The 24,578-nt window shown below is 41.2% G+C and overlaps 1 protein-coding gene across 2 annotated transcripts in view; it reads right to left on the bottom strand.

The window, feature by feature from the left end:
• Positions 1–4,173: 4,173 nt before the first annotated feature.
• Klp98A (kinesin-like protein 98A) overlaps positions 4,174–24,578 on the bottom strand; it is a 68,818-nt gene continuing 48,413 nt past the window's right edge. For both annotated transcript variants that reach the window (XM_075674197.1, XM_075674198.1), the window contains 9 exons: positions 24,106–24,224; positions 19,784–19,920; positions 18,214–18,391; positions 17,761–17,903; positions 17,198–17,275; positions 15,198–15,249; positions 14,027–14,155; positions 13,414–13,506; positions 4,174–11,139 (listed from right to left, as the gene is read on the bottom strand). In XM_075674197.1, the coding sequence (XP_075530312.1) occupies positions 10,903–11,139; positions 13,414–13,506; positions 14,027–14,155; positions 15,198–15,249; positions 17,198–17,275; positions 17,761–17,903; positions 18,214–18,391; positions 19,784–19,920; positions 24,106–24,224 (1,166 nt within the window). In that variant the 3' untranslated portion in view covers positions 4,174–10,902. The remainder of the gene's footprint in view (positions 11,140–13,413; positions 13,507–14,026; positions 14,156–15,197; positions 15,250–17,197; positions 17,276–17,760; positions 17,904–18,213; positions 18,392–19,783; positions 19,921–24,105; positions 24,225–24,578) is intronic.

The following is a 24,578-nucleotide window of genomic DNA, read 5'->3' as shown; positions in this document are numbered from 1 at the left end:
GGCAGTTTTAGCGTTACGGAGACGTACCAGCATAGACTTTGCCGATTGAACCGTAGACGGAGCAACCGCGGTTCTCATGGCGACAAATGGTTGGAAGTAACATAATCACCAGGGAAATTATTTTTCGATATTGCAAGATGTTGCATGTGAACCGGGCAGACAGATTTGTTGCAAATTTAACGTTACAGCAGAGATTCATCTAGTAGATCAGAAAAAAAACCAAAAAAACATTGCACGACGCGGCAAATTACTTCGCATGCCAATAGGTGGTGTCCAGATCCACACCCCAGCAACGGCTCCCTCTGAGTAATGAAAACTAATCTCGAGAGCTGTGCTTTTGCGGATAGCACATGCCGGAAGTGATTGCAGAGCCGTAGATGCGTCCAGGCTGCCATGTTTTGGGCACCACTTATTCCAACACCCTATTACTACTCAAACGTGGACCCGCTCCACCACTTGCAGCAAAATAATAATGCTAAGCAGACAAATGAAGCGCGCCACTATGCAGACACCCAACAGTCTGTAATGTTTTGAACTCACGAAACACATAGAAACTGTCACAAAATTGGGCCACCACGTTTTGGACACCACTTATTCCAACACCCTATTACTACTACAAACGTGCACCCACTCCACCACTTTCAGCAAAATAATAATGCTAAGCAAACAAATGAAGCGCGCCACTATGCCGACATCCAACAGTCTTTACAGACCGTTGGATGTCGGCATAGTGGCGCGCTGTTTTGAGCTCGTGGAACACGTAGAAACTGTCGCAAAATTATCGCGTAAACATCTAACATTGTGTACAATATTCCTTGTGCAGACTGCAGTTACATCTACAACGGTGAGATGGGAAATTTTGAAAGGTGAATCAAGGAACACTGTCATGATGTCTAATGCGCTGTTGCCAAGTATTTTGCAACAGAAGGACATTATATTGACTGGGGTAGGGGGCATGTGCTAGCCACTGAGAGTAATCTAACCTCACATTTGCATCTCGAGTCATTACTAATCTATACCACGCTAAACTGCAATGACGGCAGCCTTCCTTCTGGTTATGCCCGCTTATTGTGGCATCTATTCACACGTACATAATCTCCCCCTTTCGTTTACTTTCGTTGAGAACAAGGCCCCTGTATGGGAGCTGAAACGTGCTTTCTTTTCTTTTGATGTTCTTCGTCTGCATCCGACCAGATGAGTTTTTATCGAACTCTTGATTTCACATTCGAATTGAGCACAAGCGCTTCACAAATGCTCTGCAAGGCCCTTCACAAATTATTTCTTTCCTCTGGGGAAAAGATGGGGAATGCGGGAGATGGAAATTCAAGACGATGAGCAAAACGTGAACAAGGTGAATGCAGGAGCCAACGTTGAAACGTTGGCTCCTGCATTCACCTTGTTCACGTTTTGCTCATCTTTCCTCTGGGTTACACATGCGCGGATAGCAGTCTCGGCTCGTCGCATTTGATAAGTGCCCACTGCAGTGAAACGGTGCGCTCGCTGGGCTACTTTCTCATTTTAAATTTTGTTTTCCTGCTCAAACATGGAGCCACCATGGTGTCATTAGCTTGTCACACAGGTAGCGAAGCAATTAGTGCGATGGGGACAATTAATACTTTTCGTAGAGTTCTAGCAAATTATTTTCAGTTTTTCTGTAGGGTGAAGCAAATATGGTCGGGTGGTATCCCGAATTACTTTTATTCATTTGTCTTCGTATTCCCCATAAAGAAATGCTTACTGTGAAAATTGTGTTCTGAGTTGGCGGCCAGCTATTGCGATCGTTAAAACAGAACAAGGATGCGCTCGCGGCATCTGTCACACAGAGATGGCAAAATGTGGCTTGTCAGAAACACAATTGTTCAGCACTAAACTGCTCGTTGTATTGATGCCCCGTAATTGAAAAGAAAGTGGCCTCCTATGCAGCAGGACACCTGCCAGCTGGCGACGGTTGGTGGGTCAGAGCAATGCCTCTTACTGGATGCCTGCCGCATCGCTCATTTTCTCATTGGATGAAGGTTGATTACAAGGCTGGCCCGTGTTCAACCAATGGCTTGATGAGAGACTGTAGGTCCTGCCTCCGGGATTGCAACAGGCGCCACTATGTTCTAGGAGACAGGGGAACATGATTCAAGTTTGGGCATACGCTTCTATACAAAAATCCTCCAGGTGAACAGTCCCTAGGACCTAAACAGAGAGAGTGCAAGAGTGGGCTTGAATATTAATATGCAGAAGACAAAGATAATGATGAATAGCCGGGCAAGGGAACAAGAGTCCAGGATCGCCAGTCAGCTTCTAGAGTCTGTGAAAGAGTATGTTTACCTAGGTCAGTTACTCACAGGGCACCCTGATCATGAGAATTAAATTTACAGAATAAAAATGGGTTGGAGCGCATTCAGGCAAACATTGCGAGATCCTGGCTGGAAGCTTACCATTATTATTAAACAGAGGCGTACAATCAACGCATTCTACCAGTGCTGATATATGGGGCAGAGACTTGGAGACTGACAAAGAAGCTTGAGAACAAGTTAAGGACTGGGCAAAGAGCGATGGAACGAATAATGTTAGGCGTAACATCAAGAGACAGAAAGACAGCGGTTTGGATCAGAGAGCAAACGGGGTATAGCCGATATTCTAATTGATATTAAGAGAAAAAAACGGAGCTGGGCAGGTCATGCAATGTGCCAGTTAGATAAATAAGCATTGGACCATTAGGTTTACAGAATAGGTACCAAGAGAAGGGAAACAGAAGACTAGGTGGAGCAGTGAAATTAGGAAATTCGCGGGTGCTAGTTGGAATCGGCTGGCGTAGGACAGGGGCAGTTGCAGATCGCAGGGAGAGACCTTCGTCCTGCTGTGGACATAAAATAGGCTGATGATGACAAAATCTTCTCAATGCATGCTTTTATGCATATGCTTATTTCATGTGACATGACATGACAAGAACTTTATTTCGAGTTCTTAGGAACCGAGATCTAGGGGGGCCTTCGGCTCCCCAAGATAAAGTTGGTGGCTCTGCCCCGATGCGGTCGGGATGCGAATAGGACAATACCATCAGGCTTTCAACAAAAGCGGTGGGAAGTGAATTATTGGTTAGTGGGTGAGGCAAATTTTTGTTGTTGTATTTACTCTTTCAATCTATTTTCCGGAAATAGCTGCAGAAAAATCAGTTTCCCAATTGCTTCTGCATGGTTGAAGAAATACAGTAGGACCAACCTCATTGCTCTGTCTAACCTAGCATGATACCATTGCATCATTACCATTGCATCATGTACTAACCGCAAATCATTCCGGGATAAACTAAATGATCATTTTTCATGAGGGCAAAAGTTTCCTGTCATATTCAATTCGGCACTCTGAACTGCTGATTATTTTTTATTTTTTACTTGTTTTCCGTGTGATGCCTTTTTCACTGTATTTTTCTCGTGTATTAATTGAGTGTTTCATATACATATCTGTATTTTTTTTCTCTCGTGTTTCAAACCCGTGAATTTTACTTTGCATTAATTGTATACGCGCGACAAGAACATTTAACTGTTACATACTCTTTTTTTTGTTATTGTTCTCTTTTGTCAAGTTATTCTTTCTCTTTGACCTTGATTTTGCTCCCCCCTTATGTAATGCCTTCGGGCCTTTAAGGGAATAAATGAAATAAATGAAATGAGATAAGGTTGGTTTTGAGCCTTGTAGAAGCCACTGATGGCCTGTTTAGTAAAATCTGAAAAACTAACGATTTTGATCATTTTTTCAGAACATGGATAAATTTAGAAACAAGAGATAAACAAAAAAACTTTATATTTGAAGCAAGCACTTAAAGTTGCACATGCAGAGTTTTGAGCGCCTTAAATTGAATAACTAAGATATTTAAAAAATTTGGTCAGATTGTTCTGTTATTCATCTCTGCACATATGCTAGTTTTTTTTTTCTGTTACTTTGATAATTTGTTAGTTCGTCTTCCGCTTCTGCAAATTTCAGGGCTTAAACAATGTTGCATTTACTGATGTATTCATTTGATGTTGCTGAATATTTTTTCATTGTGATGACCTGTATTTTAACCCCCCTACGATAATGCCGTGCAGGCGATGTAGGTATTCCGAATAAATGTATAAATAAATAACACTCCCTCTAGATCTGAATTTTTAACAGCAGAAGTTTAAGCGAAGCAGACACACATCATAACAGTGAAGGAACATTTATTGGCCATCCTGTAAAGGAACAGCCAACAGAAATGCATTTGTGATAAGCAAATTGGCTCAGATCATAAAAGTAACTCCACCACACACAATTTCCATGCAGCCTTGACCGTAAAAAAAACCTGGTGTGTGTATTGAGCAACCTGCAGAGTGCAAGCCTGGTGTGTACATACTATCGTTGTTGAAATGCTGGAATAATGGACACAGATGGGAACAGCTACGATGATCGTGGACTCTCGTGATACTTCGTTCAACATGTTAGAGAAGTTTGCGCATAGCACAGATCTCCTTGCCGATAAGATCGTGAGCCAAGCATACCTTATGAAGTTTACACTGATTCCAAGACCTTTCCCATTGTCAAACTGGGAGAGAAGCTTTGCACACCTTGCTTGGGAACAGCCATAAAATTTCCTACAAATTTTACTAAGGGGAGCTCTGGTACTGTGATCCTCAGTTGCCATGGGAATGGTAGGTGGCAAATGAATTTGTCTAATCATCATGCATACTTTTCTATAGGCATTAAAGAAGGCAATATGCATAACCACCACGAATTGTTGCATTCATAACGCGACATCTTATTGAAAATGATCAATTTCCTAAGTCACAAAGCTGTTTGAAGCCAGAAGGACGAAGTTTAGTAAAATCCATGTACTAAACTTTTTTATGCTGGCTGAACCACCATGCTTCCAGCTCTCGTAGACACTAGCTCCAGATTTATTTCTAGTAATTGTTGCAGTAAACTCTATAGAAACAGCATCACAAAATGCCACAATTAAATGCCATTTATATCTGTGCCACTGGTTTTATGGCGATACGTTAACCAAGCACGTCAGGCCAAAGCTCAGTTGACACAAGGCAAGCTATGTGAACGCCACTGCTAGTGAGAAGGCAAACAACTTGCATTTTTCCCTTGTGCAGGAGAACACGTTGATGGCTATGTGCATATTGTACAATGACATATCTCACCATTTCCTATGTGCTTGGAACCTGCCCTAGTTTTAATCTCCTTTATTTGTATTGTGAGCAGCTTGCATTGCCCTAAATACACTCGAATGAACTTGTCAACACATACTGCAAGTAAAATACCTATTAATGCATGTGACTAACAAACAATCTTTAAAGCCAGTGGCAATGCCACACTGTACATCTGCAACTTTCAGAGAGCACGAAATTCTAAAAATATTGTAATTTTATAATCCCACATCTTGAGACACTTCATTTAAGCATCACTAAAATTGCTCTTCTCATAAACATTTTTAGGATCGCCTAAGATGCGGTAATAAGGCACATTCCTTTGATCAGACAAAACTGGCAGGCACGCTGTGTATATAACATTGGCGCCATGAACAACACCTGAACTGCATAAGCTTTGTGTGCATATAAATGCCACTACAATGCCAGGACTTGCGAGGACTTGGATACCTTATGAGAATGGTACTGTTTGGACAAGCCACAGGAAATCAGGTAGTACATACATCAAATGTCGCTACAGCGAATGCTATACCATTATTGCACGATGTAGTGGTGAAATTTTGGTGTCTTATCAACAGGTATACCTCATTCATTACTCTATTTGAGAGAGAAAAAAATTTTGCCTTCAACTATAAGAACATTTTCTGCAAGTCATGGGCCACGTTTTTGTTTACATGAGAAAGCAATGTTGTACTATCACTATCTGCACCAAGCACGCTTTTGCAAAGTAAGCACAGTAGGTAATGTAATACAATTTAGTTCAATTGAGCTTCCTTTAATTCATTATAGTTTAATCCAAGCCAAACAACTTAGTCTGTAGCTACAGGGATCCTACAGCCAAAAATATTTATAACGGCTAAAAAAAGCTACAGTCGAAGCCAATGTCATCAAAGGCCGGCTGCAACAAAATTTAACTTTGGCTACGTTGGTTACAAGCGAGGGGTACATTCTATTGAAGCAATTTTGGCAGAGCTGCAGTACTGGCAATTGCCCAATTTTCTTATTAGCCACTTGTAAATAGCATCCAAGCAGACCACGCATGCGCCTGGTGGTTAGCAGGTACGACGCAGATCACTGAACATGGCGTCAGAGATTTTCAACATGCTGTTGGTGTCACCCAATCATGGTGGTCATGCCAATGATCCACTCTGGTTCACAACAAAGTGATGTTGTGTCACTTCGGGTGAGTGGTCATGGCTAATGGCGGCATTGTCTATTTATTTTTGAAGATATCAAGAATGCCATACTTTTGCTAGCTTTCTGCGGCGCATCCACTAGTATTTCAAACATAAAATTTTGCACACTGCCTGAAACAAGGATTTTTATGAGGTCTCAATTTTTTTGGAGTTGGCCTTCACACTTATGCCAAAAAAGTTGCAATAAATCAATATACAACAGCCATCATGTGCATAACCAATGACAGGACTAAACACTTCAAACCTCAAAGGAGTTTCTGTAACTTTGTATGGCAAAAAGGTAATGTACAAATGGTTGTGTCTTGATGTGCAGACGAAATAGGCTTCATTAAAAAAAAAAACATTCGTAACAAACACACACACAAAAAAGTAAAAGGTGCTTCCATATATTGCAGTGACAAAAGCTTATCAATCAAGGAAGCTCCAAAATTTCTAGTTAAAGTTGGCCACAGAAAGTTTCCGAAAGGAAGGCGATTGAAAACAAGCCTCTTGAGAAATCAGCACCGTAATGTTTTCAGCGTCATGGTAGGTGGGATGTGAAGTGCCATGAAGCAACAACTGTGCCGATTCAATTCTGACAAATGCCAAAACCTCAACAATGTCTAACGACTCAACAAAAAACAAAAATTCTTCAAATACTGACATTCATGGGCACCGATGCTGTGCAAAGAGCACACAATGAGTAGCCACTTGGTTAAAACATGGTGGGCTAGCTGGTTTGAATCCGTGATGGAATGTGTAAGCACAACTGAATGAGGACATAGAAAGAAACATACACACACAGAGACAGCCCTGTCTATATGGGTGTTTCTTTCTACATCCTCGTTCAGTCATGCTTAAACATTTAATCATGAGTAGCCACAGTTTATTGCTGCAGAAACGGAAGCCATTTGGACCAGTTATAGCATTTCCTACAGCCCAGCCAAATGTGGAAACATGAGAACTGAGCTTTGCACCAGTTCAGCTCAGAATGCTGAGGCGTGAAATTTGTCAGGTACGACATCTCAACATATCTGCACAGCAAGCAATGCAAGTGTGTTGTAACATAATAAGCTCTAAACAGTCTAATACACAAAACTACCAACACTAGAAACATGTATGTGTGAAAACATTAGCAAACAATGTGCATCAATCAAACACTTTAAGTGATTATAAACAAAAACAAGCCACAGTTTTCATTACAGCTCTAAGTACAAATTTAACAAAGTTACAGATTCCCCCTCAAAGTCAATTTTACATTTTACAAGGGCTGAACGTTCACAAATAGTGGCAACTGGTCAAATATGGTTACTTATTAAACAGTCAAACATCAGCCGTGGAGTCCCACAAGATAAGCAATAGATTGCTAGCAGTTGAGGCCAGGTGTGGAAATATCTTCGGCAATAAAGATCTTGTGTAGTTGTTAGATGAAGGCTTTCCATATTGTAACATGTGCGCACTCACAAGAACAACAACAAAAAAAAGGGTGTCTTCTCAATATAAATACAAACGAAAGCACGCTGCACGCACACTGTACATGAATTCACACAGACGTAGTACAAAGAAAAGGCATCACCAATAACACTTCGAACAAAACACATTGTTCACAAAATGCTGGAATGAGCAGATTTTTGTGCGCTTGCCTCTCAAAAGGAGGCCGATCACTGTTCAGTGTCGTCTTTCACCAATCAATGTGGGAATGGTGCCACTCTTAGTGTTGACAAAGCACAGTTCAATGACCAAGTAAATGACCCAGCAAATGTCCACAAGAATGTTCCAGAAGAATGTTTTGCAAGAACGGCCCTAAACTGTGGCATGCATGCAAATGTCCCATACTAATGAAAAGCCTCAGCAGGCACGTCTGTGGCATGCAGCAAATGGCAGCAAATGCATGATAAAATTCGCACCAACCACAACATAAACATGTTAGTGTGCCAGTCACACTGAAGCAACCAAACGTTACAATGCACCCAAAGTGCTGTGACAGAACTGGTGTCAGATAAGCTGCATGGAGACTTTTCTTTAATTTCCGTTAAAAAAAAAGAAAGAAAGAGAGAGAGAGATAAAGCAAGCCTCCTCACTGCATTAGATTTTAGACTGGTTTTCTGCAAAGTGTGCACTAAAGTTTTGACTATACATTGTAGACTTCAGTGCCATTTCCACTGCCTACCTTCCGCACCTGAAGGTAAGCAGTGGCACGGCCCTAAATTGTAGCATGCAAGCAGGCATCCCATACTCCTGAAAAGCCTCAGCAGGCACGTTTGTGGCACGCAGCAAATTAGCAACTATGTATCTCAGTGTGGTCTCATAAATGTGTGAGCTCACCACTCAGTGACGATACAAATCTTACAAAAGCTATGAAATAGCTTGTGAAGTGTATTCAATAAAACAAAAATGACTAAAACTGGCCTGGCATAACCACCTTGCAGTTAGATACAATAGAGTATGCTATTCTATACTACAACTGCAAAACCAAATATATGCAAAAGAATTTCAGTTGGTTTGAGCTAATGCAAATTGCCTCACGCTCCCTATTTTTAACATCCACTTCGAAGAACCTACAGCATTTGTATAGATGAAAGTATGAGATGAATATCTTGATGGTGCTGAATCGTTTCTCCTATGTAAGATGAGTAGGTGCTTGTATGCCAGTAATATGGAGAAGTGAGAAAAACCTAAACATTATTATAACCACTGCCAAGCTCTATACAATGTACGAGATCAGGACTCCCCAGGAAATGTGTTGCGAGCTGCTATATGACAGCAGCGGACGTGTACTGCACTCTTCAGTGATTATGAGCTTTCAATCTTCGTTTCCTGCTATTAGTGAACCTAGGACTTAAATAAAACTCGCATGCTATAGTGTATATAACTACTTAAAGGAATTCTTGTGCGCACCAGATGTATTTGTGCTGACGTGTCCCCACAATACAAAGTGGAGTTGGAGTAAATAAGAAAAGTTGATGATGCATTCAAAAGCATGGACAAATGCAAAAGACAAGGAATAACCTAGTATACAAAAAATCTCTACGGAAGTGGAGAAACAAAAACTAAAGAGAAAACTGTACAAGAGTGTTGCAACAAGCCCGACTCATTCATAATAAAACTAAAAAAAAAGCACGCCTCACATTATGCTTTCATGCAAAACAGTATATGTCTCCAAAAGTTAAAAATACCTATACAAATAGGACAACGCAGGCATCCCCATCGAAGCTAGAAGGAAGAACAGTCAGATTTCCAGCATGCTCCGAAATGGTTTAAAAACACTTAGCATAGTTGCAGGTATGAGTCAGACTCGATAGTTGGGCGCATCATAAATAAGCTTGGATTTATGCTGCTACTATCTCGTGGCCAAAGCTAAATAACACTTTGAAACAAAAACTTTGCAATGACTTGTTTGTACTCGTGTAAGCAGGAGAACCCTTACATGGTGTACGACGACTTGCTGTAGGTTAGTTGCCAGATCCTGCACTTGATAAAGGTTGTGGCAGCACCCAACTTCACTCCTCAACGCCACCTACAGTCTTCTCCAACGAGGTGGATGTGCAAGTAAAAACTGCCTTGTGCTTTTTGTGGCATGCACAAATGCATTTTTGGGGCAGTTAATACCAGTCTCCTCTTGCAAAGCGGCACCAATATACCAGTGATGCTACAGTAACAGGCACTACCATTTGAAAGCAAACACAGCAGAAGTACTGTTCTCCAGGGCTACCACAAGCAAAAGCACCATGACCAATGCTTCACAAAAGCAGATGCAACAAAGGTGCTGATAAAAGAGGGTGCACTAGATTATACTTTGTCAAGTGAGTATATGAAACAAAAGCTTGGCTCTTGGAAACACAGTTGGTACTCGGCCACCAGGAAGGCCTCCTCACATTACCTCTTGCTGCACTTGCATAGGTTTGCCTCAAAGCAGACAACATTTAGGAACAGTCGCGAATTTACAGAGTTGGATATAAACACACCCCCGCTCATTGCACACTGGTTTCTCGACACAGCAGAAAGGTGACCAACCAACGCACCCGGTCAAACGGCACAGGCGTGTTGTTAGTATAACCATCTATTTCATGGTTAGCCTTGGCTACGATGAAAGCTCGCTGTTCGGTCTGTTCATGCTTGGCTACGATGAAAGCTCGCTGTTCGGTCTGTTCATGCAACACCCTTTTAACAAATGACGTCAGTGTGCGAACTTACAACATAACTTTTGCCTCGGCAAAAGAATGCTTGTCACCGGCAAACTCAATGCCACACCACTGTCTGGCTTGAAGGCCAACTTTTTATGCAAGCACAGTAGTCCAACAACTTGGGAACGATCTGTGCAATATCACAATGACGAACCACGAGCGTGTGTGCTTTGCTTGAAAAATTCTGCCAGCAGTGGTTAAAAACTGCCCTGTTTGCACATTCTTACCTGTCAGGCTCCTTTGCCCACAAACCACATGAGAAGGCTCGTGATCGCGAATTCAAAATCACATTGCAAGGCGTAGTGCAATTGATACTGTTGCATGAAACAGGCAGCGCACTGCGTGAAAAGTGTATCCGAAGCTATGCAAACATCATGGCATTCAGCCAGTGCTGTGCTTGCTCGTCTCGAAACATCCTTTCCGGAAGAATGGTGCAAACTCCCACATGTGCTGTTTGCAGAGGCCCTGCACTGTTCGGTGCAGGGGACAGGACAGGTCACGACGGCACTTGTTGATGAGCTCAATTAGGTAAACCTCCAGCAGCTTGCGCCTTTCTTCCACCAGTCGCTGTGACTTGTTCCCAAAAAGCAGCTTTGGGGGGAAGTATGGCAGCATCACCTGCCACCGAATTGGAACAAAGAGACAATTTAAAAACTGAAATATCAAGGGGAATTGCACTGGATTACGTGGAGGAGGCCACAGCAAAGAAACTATTTTGTTTTCCATTAGTCGATAGGAAATCACCAATTACATAATAAGGTTTCACATCCCAAAGCAACCCATGGACTATGAGGGCTCCGGTTTATTTTCAACCACCTGGAATTCTTTAACGGGCATTTAGATTTATATACAGTATGTTCTGGATTATAGTTCATGGACTATACAAGTTTGAAAGTCGAAATTTCTCGAGGTGCGGACTATACATGATTCTATTTCTTAAGATTGGAGGCGCACTTGAAGATAACAAAGCCAGACTGCCCCCTGTGAACTTTTCCCGTGCTAAATCACATAGCAAAGTTAGCTCCGCCATGGTCGTTACTGCACACAGGCAATATTTCCAGCTCAATCAGGCAGCTTGGGATATTGTTAAGAGTGTATGATGAAATAAATGCCACAACATATGAAAGCGTGACAATATGCAAGTAAATATTCAATATGCTTCCCGGAGTTGTTCGAGATCATTGTAGTAGACCGCGCACAAGGATCTAACCGTTCTGAAGGCGATAAAGACATTGAGGAGCCGTTTGTCGAATCCGACATGCTTGACTTGTTTTGTTCTGGCAGTCACGATGAGAGTGGTTCTGACCTCTTTTAGTACCGAGTCCGCTATACAGTCTCATAAAGGACCTAGGCTTTTACTGGTGGACAATGACATGTTTACTTACCTACCTTTTACTGGTTGCAGACAAGCTAAAATGCCTGATTTCTCCCAAAGTTCGATCCTGCGGACTATACAGCAGGCACAGCCTATCTAAGAAAAACTTTTTATCTTAAGTGCAAATTGGCCCCTGCGGACTATACACCGAGTGCAGACCATAGTCCAGAAAATATGCTACATGAATGTTGTTGCACTCTGCCCTCATTGGAATTCAGCCACCATGGCTAGGAATTGAACCCATGACTTCAAGCTCAGTGGCGGCACACCATAGCCGCTGGGACATCTGAGCAAGTCAATATGAAATGGTTGTGAATTTTTCAGTGTTTGTTTTGTATCAACTTTTCCTAGGTGGATTTTCAATGGCAAGGTTTAGAATGCATAACCTAAACATGCAATAAGACACCGTTTGAGTGCGAAGGCGTCTGCTGCGATTTGGAGCGGAGCATCTCTGCCTTCTTCTGGCAGATTTCGATTGGTGAAACTGAAGTGCAATGCAAGCACTCAATTGGACTGTGCTCTGATATCACAAATCTAATGAATACAGGTAGTTCTTTCAGGGCAACCAGTGGAATTCAGCATAAGCAAGAGGAATGGCAGCGATGCCTACATGGAGCTGAATATGAACAATATAAGACATGTTCCATTGGCTGTGCTCCTTGTTAATCAGGTGCCACTGTTTCGTGAATCTGTAGCTTCAACCTCACCTTAGCATTTACACATTCCTACCTTGGCTTCCTGGCCTTGAGGTAATAACCTTGCTAGCGAAGGCCAACTGCTGTGCACATCTTCTTGAATTTTGATCATACTGCCCAACAACGCCATGTCGCACTAATTAGCATACCAAGAGGTGTACAGCAACAAACTGAGGTTATGAGACTTTGGTACTAAACAGTGCAACCACAGGAGAGGGAGAGAGAAAAAACTTTGTGAAATGTCCTTGCTGGGGTCAACCACAGGAGAAGTACAGAGATGAGAGGCACACAATGATGACTTCGAACAACGATTTATTTAGAAAAACAGCCCACTGCTAAATGCCAGTTGTATGTCAGTATCCAAAGCTTACACAAGAATGCAGCCTTTTTGTTTTATGAGTGCCAAGTAAGTAATTGGCTAACACTGTAAGCAATGCATTATTTATGAGATTAGAACCTAGCAATTTCCACTGAGTTTGGTTTTTGAATAGTACACTGGCAGTAAATTTTACGAAGTTGCAGGGCATGCAGTGGCACTGAATGAAAGGTTAAATGAATAAGTGCAGGTTTCTTGCGTGGCTAATTACAAGGGGCCTTGAGAAAAATACAAAACTTACATCCTCACAAAATTCCAGCCACTTATACAGTATTTATAAATGATGGGTGGCTTGCTTAACATACTAGTACTAAGCACAAGTGCGAAAGACAATTGAGCAGGTGCTCCCCTCGTACTACACTAATCAGTGAAAATTGTTAAAAACCAATGGCACTGAAGTTGCTTCAAGGAGAAGAACCACGGCCTTCTTCCTCATGAGGTCTCACCTTCTGTCCATACTTTAACTTCATGTAGTCATGGAGCTCTCGAAACCGCTTGTATCGCCGATACAAGGTCCAGCTGTCATCCATGACTACCACCTGGAAAAGAAACAAGCACACAGTGACAGAAAAAAAAAAGACCGACGATAAAGTTTTATGTCTCTCAGCTTTTATGTCTAGATTCTATAGCAGGGAAAGGGGGGGGGGGTTGCCCCAGATTAGTTTTGACCCCCAGGTTTCTTTAAACAATCATCAAAGCTTGACATACGAAGATTTCTGCACTTCAGCCTGTCATAATGCGGCCCCCGACAGTTAGACAAAAGGCTCTTGCTGAAATTAATTTCCATCTCCTTAATCTTTATGATGCTGTATAAAGGAGATAAAGCCATAAGAACATGAAAGGACTGAATAGGAAACATGACAGAATCTTCCACGAAACATTTAACAGCAATGAAAAGCCTGATAAAAGCTAAAGTGAGGGTTGCTTAACCAAAGACAGACAGGGTAAAATGAATGTGTGCCAGCAGGCATGGGTATGCACCTGAAACAAGCACCACACTAATGTACCAGCTGCTTCAAGTGGGAAGAGCCAAAGTCATTTTTGAAGAGCAATTTTTACCTTGACTTCGTACTCGATGTGAGCGTTGGATCCACTTCCTCGCAACGTGTAGGATGGAATGGATATCCTGATGGGGCACTCCTCTGTGCCTCGCTCGAACGACAGGTAGGGGTGCGTTGGGAGAATGGGCTGCAAGGAGGCAGACGAGGTTGCCAGATGTTATAAGCCTAATCTTGTTTCAGCCTTTCATAACACCACTGTTGCAATCTCGGGCTTAACATTGATATTAGGCATAATTTTCACAGGGAATAGTGATAAATGAAAGGGGCAAGTGAGCCATACAAGCGCACACAGAGTGCACTCAGTATCAGTGCACAAGTAGTCAGCACTTCTGTGTTACCTAGATGAAGGTCCCAAAGTATCATTACTTTGGGACCCTCGTCTGTATATTACATTTATGTACCTATGTTTTGCATATGAATAAACTTCAACTTCAACTTTTATCTTGTGTCCTTGTTCGGTGCATGCAAGCTGCAGTATCATAATAATGATCAGTGTACAATTCTGATTTGTCCTGTAGCACTGTTTCCTTTACACAGGATGCTTAACCAACTCGCTCAAATTCTGACTTTAGTGTTGATTATCAAGGAACTGTGCTGCGAAGAGACATGAGCAAAGACCATACACAACTGCGGCAAAAGATCATCACTTTGTGCATTTCCCTCAGCCTGAGAATTTTTTTTACTATTACTAGAACTACTTACAGAATTCATGCTATGCCAGATCACATGTTGCAATCTAACAGGCAACTAGCCCGGGGCACTTTTCTAATGTGCATGTTCAAACACTTTGTCCATTCAGCATCTACATAATTTGCAAAAGTACAAAAAAGTTGAACAACATCTGTGCTTTGAGCAATATCTACCCTTGTGACTTTTCGCTGACCCCCCCATGGCAACTATACAGATACTTCTCATAAGAAAACAGGAAACATTTCTATCCATGCATTGATAATCAACAACAGTTCCACGTTACCTCTAACAAAGAGTGCACAAGACATGGCCCAAACTTTTGAAGCCACATGGAAAAGAGTGCAAAGAACTTGCATTGAAGTCATTGTTGAACAATTTGAAATTAAGGCAGAAAGTGCACTCAAATCGAGGATACCTGTTACCTGCTCCATCAACAAAGAAAAAGCATGCATAAACACATACACACATACAAAACTCACCAAAGATCGAGATGTGATGTTTTGTCTTCTTCCAGGCAGAGTGGAAGAATTGCTGATAGTGAAAAGCAAACACCAATTATCAATCAAGAAAAATTCGAATAAGCACACAAACCATTATTCTGTGCTTTGCGATATCAAATCACTTAAAATACAATGTTATCCACTACCGAGTCTAGTTGAAAAGTAATTATGCAGCAGGACTACAATGGTATTGCATTCATAAAACAGGTACAGTAGACTTCTGCTGATTTCAGTCCGGTTAATTTAGTTTTTTCGTTAATAGTCCTGACCGAAGGCCACAGCCAGTGCTCATGCATTTATTTAGGCACAAACTTGTTATTTCAATCCTAAAATTGGCCTTTGCCAGATAATTCCAACCTGACCACTCAGCACGCATGCACTTGACCTCTATGGTGACCCCAACAGTAGCAGCGTCTGTCTTGGCGGAGATTAGGGAACAGTGAATGCATTGAACACATGTCATCTACCATCATATGCCCATTTTGAGCCTGCTCTAGGAGGACTTTCGAACAGTAACTGTAGCTCACAGTGTCCGATCACTGCTTTCACCTGATTTTAATGTACACTACTTTTCCAAGAAAACTGGGCCAAAAGTTACCTGCGTGGTGCAGTTGGACACAAAACCAACAAAAGCACCGTTACAATGGTCACAAGCTTCACCGCATCACACAGATGTATTGCGGCGAAACTTACTAATAAACAGCGCGGCAAAGCTGATTTTAGTAAAGCAGTCACCAGTGCGCAACAAATTAGACCCAAGCCCGTTTTTCTTACTAAAGAACGAATGCAGATTAGGTTTATACCCTGTTTTGGAGCTTTAATGTCATTTCTATGTTAGTTTTCTGCTTTGGACAAAGAGAAAGTGTGTGCGCATTTTATTCTGTGGCATGTTAGAATAGGGTAAATACTGCCAATGAGTCAGCGGCATGTTTCAGTGCTTCTTTTGAGTCTTGTTTAATTCAACCTGCCGGATAATTCAATAAATTTCATCGGTCCAGTCAGGGTCAAATTAACAGAAGTAGACTGTATTGCCACCTCAAACCCCCTCTAAGCTCTCATTACAATAAGCTCACTCTCTACGATCGTTTATTGCACATCTGTATGGAGCCCCATCAACTTTTGTGGAAACAAGACATGCTTCACTCTTTCTATCCTATAATGGAAAGTCTGTTTAGTCTACCAAGTGGCTGCTAGTGTAAGGTTTCTTTCATGCAGTGACAAATTTTGCTTCTGACAAAAACCAATGAATATGTGCAACAGTTTAACCTCTGTAAATAAGTAATAAAAAAAAAGTTTTTGTTATATATGTAGACATTCATTATGAGTGTACACATTGATACTGAATAAACAAGGAGAGAGAGAGAGAGAGAGAGAGAGAGGGGTATTTATTAGGAGAGAAAAGATGGGACATTGGCCTGAATCAATGTCCTGACCTGTTACTTGGCAGGATAAACAAGAAGAAATCACAATTAAGTTTATGCTAAAGAAAAGAAAGTGTTACGCCTAAGAATTTACCAGTGGCTTGTCATGCTGATGCATGGAACACAAATGTGAATAATGCTAAATTAAAAATGCACTTTGCATAGCCATAAACATGCAACCATGTAGTTGGTGTCACCACACAGGATCAGAGCACTGGCTTGATGACCACGAACCAGCCAACCAAAGGCACAAGCCAAAACATGCACACAGTTCAGAATGTTTCATTTTAACTTGCTTTTGCTGAACATATGACATTTTTCCATGCGAACACACTTCCAGCTACGAGTGACCAAAGATTTGTTTCGCTGCCTCAGATCTAGCTTTTTTGGTTTTATTATAGCAGTCAAAACAACAAGATATAGCATGACCAACAGAATTTTATATTCACTTTGTTACACCAGATAACTCCCTATACCCATGTTCATTATATCAAGGTCTGACAGTATATGCATGGCAAAACAATGGCAACCTCTGAAAATGAAAGGACCAGGACATACCTATCACAGGGCAGTGGATGCAGGCCCGAGTTATGTCTCTTCAGGTCTTCTGCCTTTTCCTTAATGAGCTCCAGTAATCTGAAAGAGAGTGTGTTCTCCATAAGTGGCATGTAGTACTATACAGTATGTTTTCGGGAACTGTGCACTGCATTGTTCTTTGTATACGACACAAAATAATTATTTGGGAGGCACAAAGCTAGTTTTACCAAGGATGTGTAATTATGTGTACTAAGTTGGCATACAAAGGAATATCTTCTGAAAAAAAAGAAACAAAAAGAAAAGAACAGCACCCAGCCGATAACTGGAATTTATTTTTTCAAAAGCTTCCACCTAGTGGAATCCCGCAGAAATGACTTGGCAACTAAAATTTATATGTACCAAGTACCCAATATGTGCACACAGAATTTTTTTGTCACCAACTTCCATCATTAACTACAACTATGTCTTGCCATCAGCTGCTGATCTCACATGTTTGATGGCTGACTACATCTCTCTGCGACATCCAGTCAAGTGCCCGTGAATGAAGTGATAACGGCAATGATATCGGGATCCCATTCACTCACTCCTCCCGATGCTTGAATTCCATCTCCCTGAGCTGCTTCAGGCAGACATTGTCAGCTTCTCCCCGCTCAGAATCAAAGGCTTTCCGTCGTTCCTCAAGCTCCTTCTCAATGACTAAGTACTTTTCCTCGAGACCAGATAGATCCTGAAACAATAATAATAATAATAAAAATAAAGTTAACATCAACTCCAACTTTATTTGATTTGATTGCTCCCAAGTGCCAGTCCTGGTCGGCAATATTATTTTTTTCCCCGTGTGCCTCACGGCCATGATGTAGCTTTGGTACACAAAACTTGCATGTTATTATTATTAGATGGTGGCTCACAATTAACATGAGAAGCTCCTCATATTTGCGTCTCATCCTAGAAGCACAATCTAAAATTACTTTTCTTTTTGAAGCCACAATTGGTCAATGACAATAGCAGCAGGACCTCACGTGCCCAGCCCTACTCACCCAGCTACTGTGATGCAATTTGTTGGATATGGGAGAAGACGTCAGAGGTCCGAGGTTGTCGGAGCACGACAGAAGATAGCTTTCGTTGTGTGCAGGGGATGACAGCTGACTGCCATTGCCAAGAGCGTCGATCAGCGGGTCGTTACCATTGCTGAACTTGGACAGCTCTTCTTCAAGTCTGCAACAGTGCATTTCTCATCTACATACATGGCCAGTTAAATGGTTCGCGAGGTACAAGCAGCCATGCGGATGAAAAAAACAGCAAGTTACAACAACAATGCTTTGGGCAACCCTTAGAGCTGCTGCTGTAATTTTGAGCGTGTAACAGACACTGAGAGCTCAAGGGAAAAAAAAAATTGACACAAACTTTGACACCTCTGATATGCTCAAGTCATTACTGTGCAAAGCAAACTAGGTATAATAGCTTTTGCGTTTTTCATTGCAATGCAGGTGAGATGCACATCCTCACTGCTACTCTGAGTGGCCATGTTTCACTTACATGGCGTTTATACTTTAATTTTTGAAAAGATGTAAAAATTGTTCTGCTCTTTAACTGTATTATTTTATGTGCAGACCTTTCTTTTTCTTAAGTGAGGGTTGTAAACTGCATGTGAACTATGCATAGCAATTGGCTATATGTGTGAAGATACCCATTCTTTTTCTTCTTTGTGTGTCTTGCATGTTGTCCTCTTTATGTTGAAAAGTAACATCACACAAATATATGTATAGGCCAAACTCGTGAGTGAGAGTTCCTAGCCTCGAGTCCAACTATGCAATCATGACAGCTTTACAACTATTGTATGCAAGTTATTTATTTTATTTGTTACTATCAGTCTGATTGACAAAATTCAGGCAGGTGTGGGCATTAAAGAGCAAAGTTGAGTTGTACACTTCCAAGACAGGAAAAAAGATATTCAAGGTTCAGCACCATCAGTAAATGTTGTGGAGATTCTAACAAGGCAGGCTCAGTGAAAAACCAGCATGAGATTAATAGGGTCACTAGGTTGAAAGTTCTAAAATTTATTGAAAAAAATAAGCACATTGTCTTCCGGCATTGCAACTAAAAACATGAACAATATTAAAAACTAACACAAGACAACACCATTGTGCCACAACCCTTTCAATCTTTCCCCTGTGCTGATGGAGTTGCTTTAATATCGGTGTTACATGCGTTGTGGGAATATACAGGCAAAATTTACATTGCACACCACACTGCACTCACAAGAATATCTTGAAATTTACGCAGCAGGCCAGCGCTGACCTTTAAAAGCGACCATCATCATCAGCCTATTTTTATGTGCACTGCGGGATGAAGGCCTCTTTCCAGCATCTCCAATTACCCATTCGCGCCAGCTGGTTGCATCTTAAGTCTGCATATTCCCCAATTTCATCACACCACCTAACCCAGCCATCCCCGACTGCACTTCCCTTCCCTTGGCACCCATTCTCTATTTATCATTACATGGTTTACCCAACGCCACTTCTTCCTCTTTATCCCAACTAGAATATTGACAACACCTGTTTGCTCTTCAAGTCATTATGCGTAAGTGATGAAAGCTCAGTGACTGACCGCTGTCGCTTGTTCTTCAACGTGCTCAGTATGTCTTCTTCCTGCTGTGCCAGAAATGCCATCTTGTCATCCAGGCTGTTCAGCGATGTCTTGAGCTCTTTCTGTTCTGTGTCAGCATCCACTTTGCGATCTTGCACCTGCATATTACCGAGTTGTCGGCGTATTTGTGAAAACTTTCAGTTCACTTTGTTGGAGGCTTATGGAGCATGGCCAATCATATAAAATAACCAAGAACAAGAATGAAAAAGAATATGCATTTTACATCATAAAGTGTGAAAATGGAACACAAGAACAGAGACACACAAGAACACACACACGTGCTTCCAAACAGGTGTTTTTTAGAATCAGGTGTTTTTGAAGATTAAACAGAGGAAGAAACAAAGACAGACAGAAGGAATGTACACACACCCCAGAGCGCTGTGGTGAGATTGCACAAGGACCTCGTTTTGTGCACGAAGCAGCCGAAGCTGTGCTTTCATCAGAGGTCTTCAACACGGCAAGGTAGGAGTGCCAATTGAACAACGCCTGCTCAGTGACGTAGGAGGCAAAGCAAACATCCAGAAAGCGATGCTTGCTTGATTTTGCCCCTGTGGTGTGTTTATTCTTATTGTCTTTCCTGTGCTATTTTGCCCTAAAAAGCCACACTGAGCCAACCAGCCCAGCATCGCATGCTTGCATTTTAATAAATCAAAAAGACACACTTGCAAGACAGAAAACAGCACTGGTGCTCACAAAAAACCAACACGTTTTCGAAGCAGTAAGGAAACAGTTCTTGGTGTGCAAATGCAAAGCAAAAATGCCTCCAGGGGTTTAACCCCTTAACTGCCGACGACGAGGTAACTTGTGAATGTTCCGCAATTTTTTCACATAAGTATATGTGCTGTTTATTGCAATTTTGACAAATAAATAATACACACTGGCTTTTGCTTTTTTCTTCAACAAGATCAGTAAAAATACAGCGAGCATTCCTGGTATGAAAATTTCTGGAAAAATTTAGCATAATACATACAGGTCTAAAATTAATTCCACACTTTTAAGAATATTTTGAAATTTGTCATGGCAGTTAAGGGTTTAAAAACTAAACTCAGCTGGCTTTTTCTTTAACAGAGGTAAATAACTTGTCATATAAGCCTTTCAAGCAATCTATTCTTGTTCTTTGTTAGGTTAAAAGATGCGTCACTAATACAATTTCGGCCCCACTGCCAGATCATATGAGCGCTGGCAATGTCTTGTCTGCATTTTTTTCTTGCTCTTTCTGAATTTCTTAAAGGGGCCTGCAACACTTTCTGAGCACGGTAAATAAATCATAATAGATGCGAGACAATGCTTCCGTGAACAACTGAGCCTGATATTACTAATTTCTACGCAGCAGGGAATGTAGAATGTTGCTGTAAAGATTGATCATGCTTCCTAGAGCTTTGTAAAACCCCCGCCATTGAAACTGCACATGACAATGCCATGAAGTCCTCATGCAACTATTTGCTAGATGTGCAAAAACATCTTGAGCAATACTAGCTATACCAAGGCCACAAAAGTGTCTGCAATGGTAACAATGTTTGTGATACCTTACGTATTAAAAGATTGTGAAATACCACTGCGCTCGAAGTGTCGTCATAAGAATTAGTTGTGTTTCTGGTAGAGGTGTGCGAATATTTGAAATATCAGGTATTATATTCTTAATATTTGCATTCGAGTCAAAAACTTTCGAATACTCAACTGGATATGAATATTTGAAACATATGGGATATATTGCTGGCTGTGCGGGAACAAACGTGGTTCTTAGCGTTTATTTCTGTCTAATCTAAGAAAGTGCGTCTGATCTTGTGCTGAATTTTGCAATAATTTCATGCTGCTGGCAAAATTTTGCCTGTGAAACACGCTTACCCCTAGATGCCTAAGCTTTGCGGAAGAGAGAGCCTCTCAGCAACAAGGGGGCACGAGTTTGTGAACAGTGAGGGTGCACTCTTTTGCAGGTTCCACCCCAATCCTGAGCTTATTGCTTGACGGAAAATGTGATGAGTGACGACTGGTACAGGGTCAATGCCTCCGAGTTTACGGGAAATTGCTGAGGTATAATAAGGCACAGGTTAGAAAGAACAGACTAGCAGAAATTTTTCAATCTTCCAAAGCTAACATGAGCCAAATATACAATCTTTTAGTATACCAGCTTACAAGTTTAACTTTTTGCTAATAACAATGTAATTGCAATGTTCCAACATGTTAAAATAAACCAACTTGCTAATAAATGCATGTGCATATTATTATTCCATATTCGATACAATATTTGATGGCAAGTATTCGTATTCAATTCGTATTAGAAAATTTTAATATTCACACACCCCTAGTCTCCGGTAATCGGTGGCCGTCGTCTGCTCGAGTTTTGCCGGTGCCTCTGCAGCGCAATATCATGGCGTTGCTGAACTTTTGCTGACAGCTACCATATAAACTCTATGTCAACTTAACCGCAAGCTGAGGGACAGCCTCTGAGCTTAGCACGCCAAAACCAAAAGTAAAGGCGTCTACGTGCATGGCCAAAACTAATTTTAAACTGCGTGGCACGACGTTCAGTGGGCAGAGTGCTACAGGCACCACCCTGCCCCGACATAGCCTCCACAGTACAAGTCGTTGAAGAAGGAGTGGAAGCACCACAGAGGGGATAAAGAGCGATCTATGTTCGCTAATACCTCTGCCTCTACTGAACACATTCAAATACTTTTTGCTGCAAAATATAGTTGTGTTTCTGGTAGAGGTGTGCAAATATTTGAAAATTTCGAATATTATCAGGTATTATATTTTTAATATTTGCATTCGAGTCGAAAACTTTCGAATATTCGACTCGATCTATGTTCTATAGCCTCCACAGTACATGTCGTTGAAGAAGGAGTGGAAGCACCGCAGAGGGAATAAAGAGCGATTTAAGTTTGCTAATACCTCCGCCTCTACGGAACGCATTCAAATACTTTTTGCTGCAAAATATTACTAACATTTTTAATTAGCGTGAAGTGCTTTTTCACAACTTTGATAAAAAGCGTTTCAGGGTCCCTTTAATTACAACAAAGCAAAATGCCCAATGGCATGGATTTCAAAGCACCTTCATGCTTATAGCTATTTTTTGTCGCTACATCTTCACAAAAGTTACTAGCTTGAGTTCCCCATTTATTTTTCAATGTAGTATTTTATCCTTAATAATAGGCAACTACTGGTGGCACCATGATGATGCCAGAATCTATAATGTAGGTGCCACATGAAGTTGAAAAATATTTTCCAACGTCTTTTGTGTTTTATATTTCTTCTTGCTTGCAAAGCCCCTGCTCATGCATGATATGACTGACTTGTCCGCAAAGTCTAGATACTGGACAAAAACCATTTAAAGACGAATGTCCGAGCCAAGCAATAGCTTCCCGGTAGAGATCTGCTAAATATTCTGATGGGGACAGTTATTGGATTGCTCCATTAGTTAACGCCAGGGAGCATGTTGGTGGTGTGATGTTGCAATGCCTCAAGGATCAGCCCACTTTACAAGCCACATCAAAATTCTTGCAAAGAAGCCTATTGTGCAGTGTTATCAGGATCGGTCTACCAAGTCACCACCTTTGATTACAATGCTTCCAGGGTCTGCTAAGTTTACTGGGCCAGACAGTTATCCCCACAAAACAGGTGTCAAGAGCCAAAGAAAGCTTTGCTTTAAATGTAAGCTACTTGTTCCACAAAACGTGGATCTTGACTCAGCTTATATACAGCACAACCCTTTCGATGGATTCCGAGTTATAGCACCTTTCTTTCTTCCGCTGTACAATCATTGAATAGAATGCACTACTTGAGTATGTTTTTGCAAGACAATGTGAAAGTGGTTTTGAATATGTACTGCAGTCACTCTTGTAGTGGCAGTTATGATGTCATGATCTAGTCATTCACTGAGTCATTGATTTTTATGTCATGTATGTCATACCCTGCTGGTTATGGCATTTCAAATATATTAGCTGTCTTTACTTGGACTTATAAATGTTTCTGTTAACAGTGTGAATTTGATGTGGTGCTTTGTTTTCTTTTACACTCTTGTTCACCTGTAAATAAATAAATAAATAAATAAATAAATAAAAACAAGTCTTTCCCAACTGCTACATCGCATTTGCATGATTCCAGTGCGAAGACAATGTGATCCTGGGTTCCTTGGTATTGTGCTCTATCAGCTCTTAACATGCGTCTTTTTATGTTCCAGTGTATATTGTGTCAATGAGGGTTCTATTGCAGGAAGGCTGCAAACAGTGCTACATAGCCATTATCCTCCTTGAATGCATATAACTGTAAGAGCAAGTAATAACCTTCTGGAGCTGCTGTTCCAGGTTTTCTTTCTCGGTGAGAACACCTGTGAGTTTGCTGTTACACTGGTTCACAGAACTCTCGATGTCGGCGACGTCTTGTTCCTTTTCTGATATGCAACCTAAAAAGAAAGAAAAACGTATATAGGAGCGAGAACATCATGAATGTTTCAGTGAAGAGTTTAAGCAACTTAGAAGGACTGTCCAATTAAGTGGTAATTCTTTTCAGCTACATATTATTTGTGCTGGCACATATAGAAAAATGTGTGATTTGGCCATACATCATTAGTAGTCTTGGCATGATTCATCTTGGTGTTGAGGTCTTGTAGCTAACATGCTTGCAAGGCATACTGTGAAAGGAAGTTGAATCCCGAGGCTAGGTCAGGCTTCCATTACCTCTTCACCTTGTCGCTGATATCGGCACTGCGCATAATACCAACAGTGTTCCTGTTTCAGCCAATATTTTTCCTTTAACA

Source organism: Dermacentor variabilis, chromosome 11 (genome assembly GCF_050947875.1).
Source record: "Dermacentor variabilis isolate Ectoservices chromosome 11, ASM5094787v1, whole genome shotgun sequence".
Classification (NCBI taxonomy): Eukaryota; Metazoa; Arthropoda; class Arachnida; order Ixodida; family Ixodidae; genus Dermacentor; species Dermacentor variabilis.
Note: the sequence above shows the minus strand (reverse complement) of the source record. Positions and strands in the feature narration are given on the sequence as shown.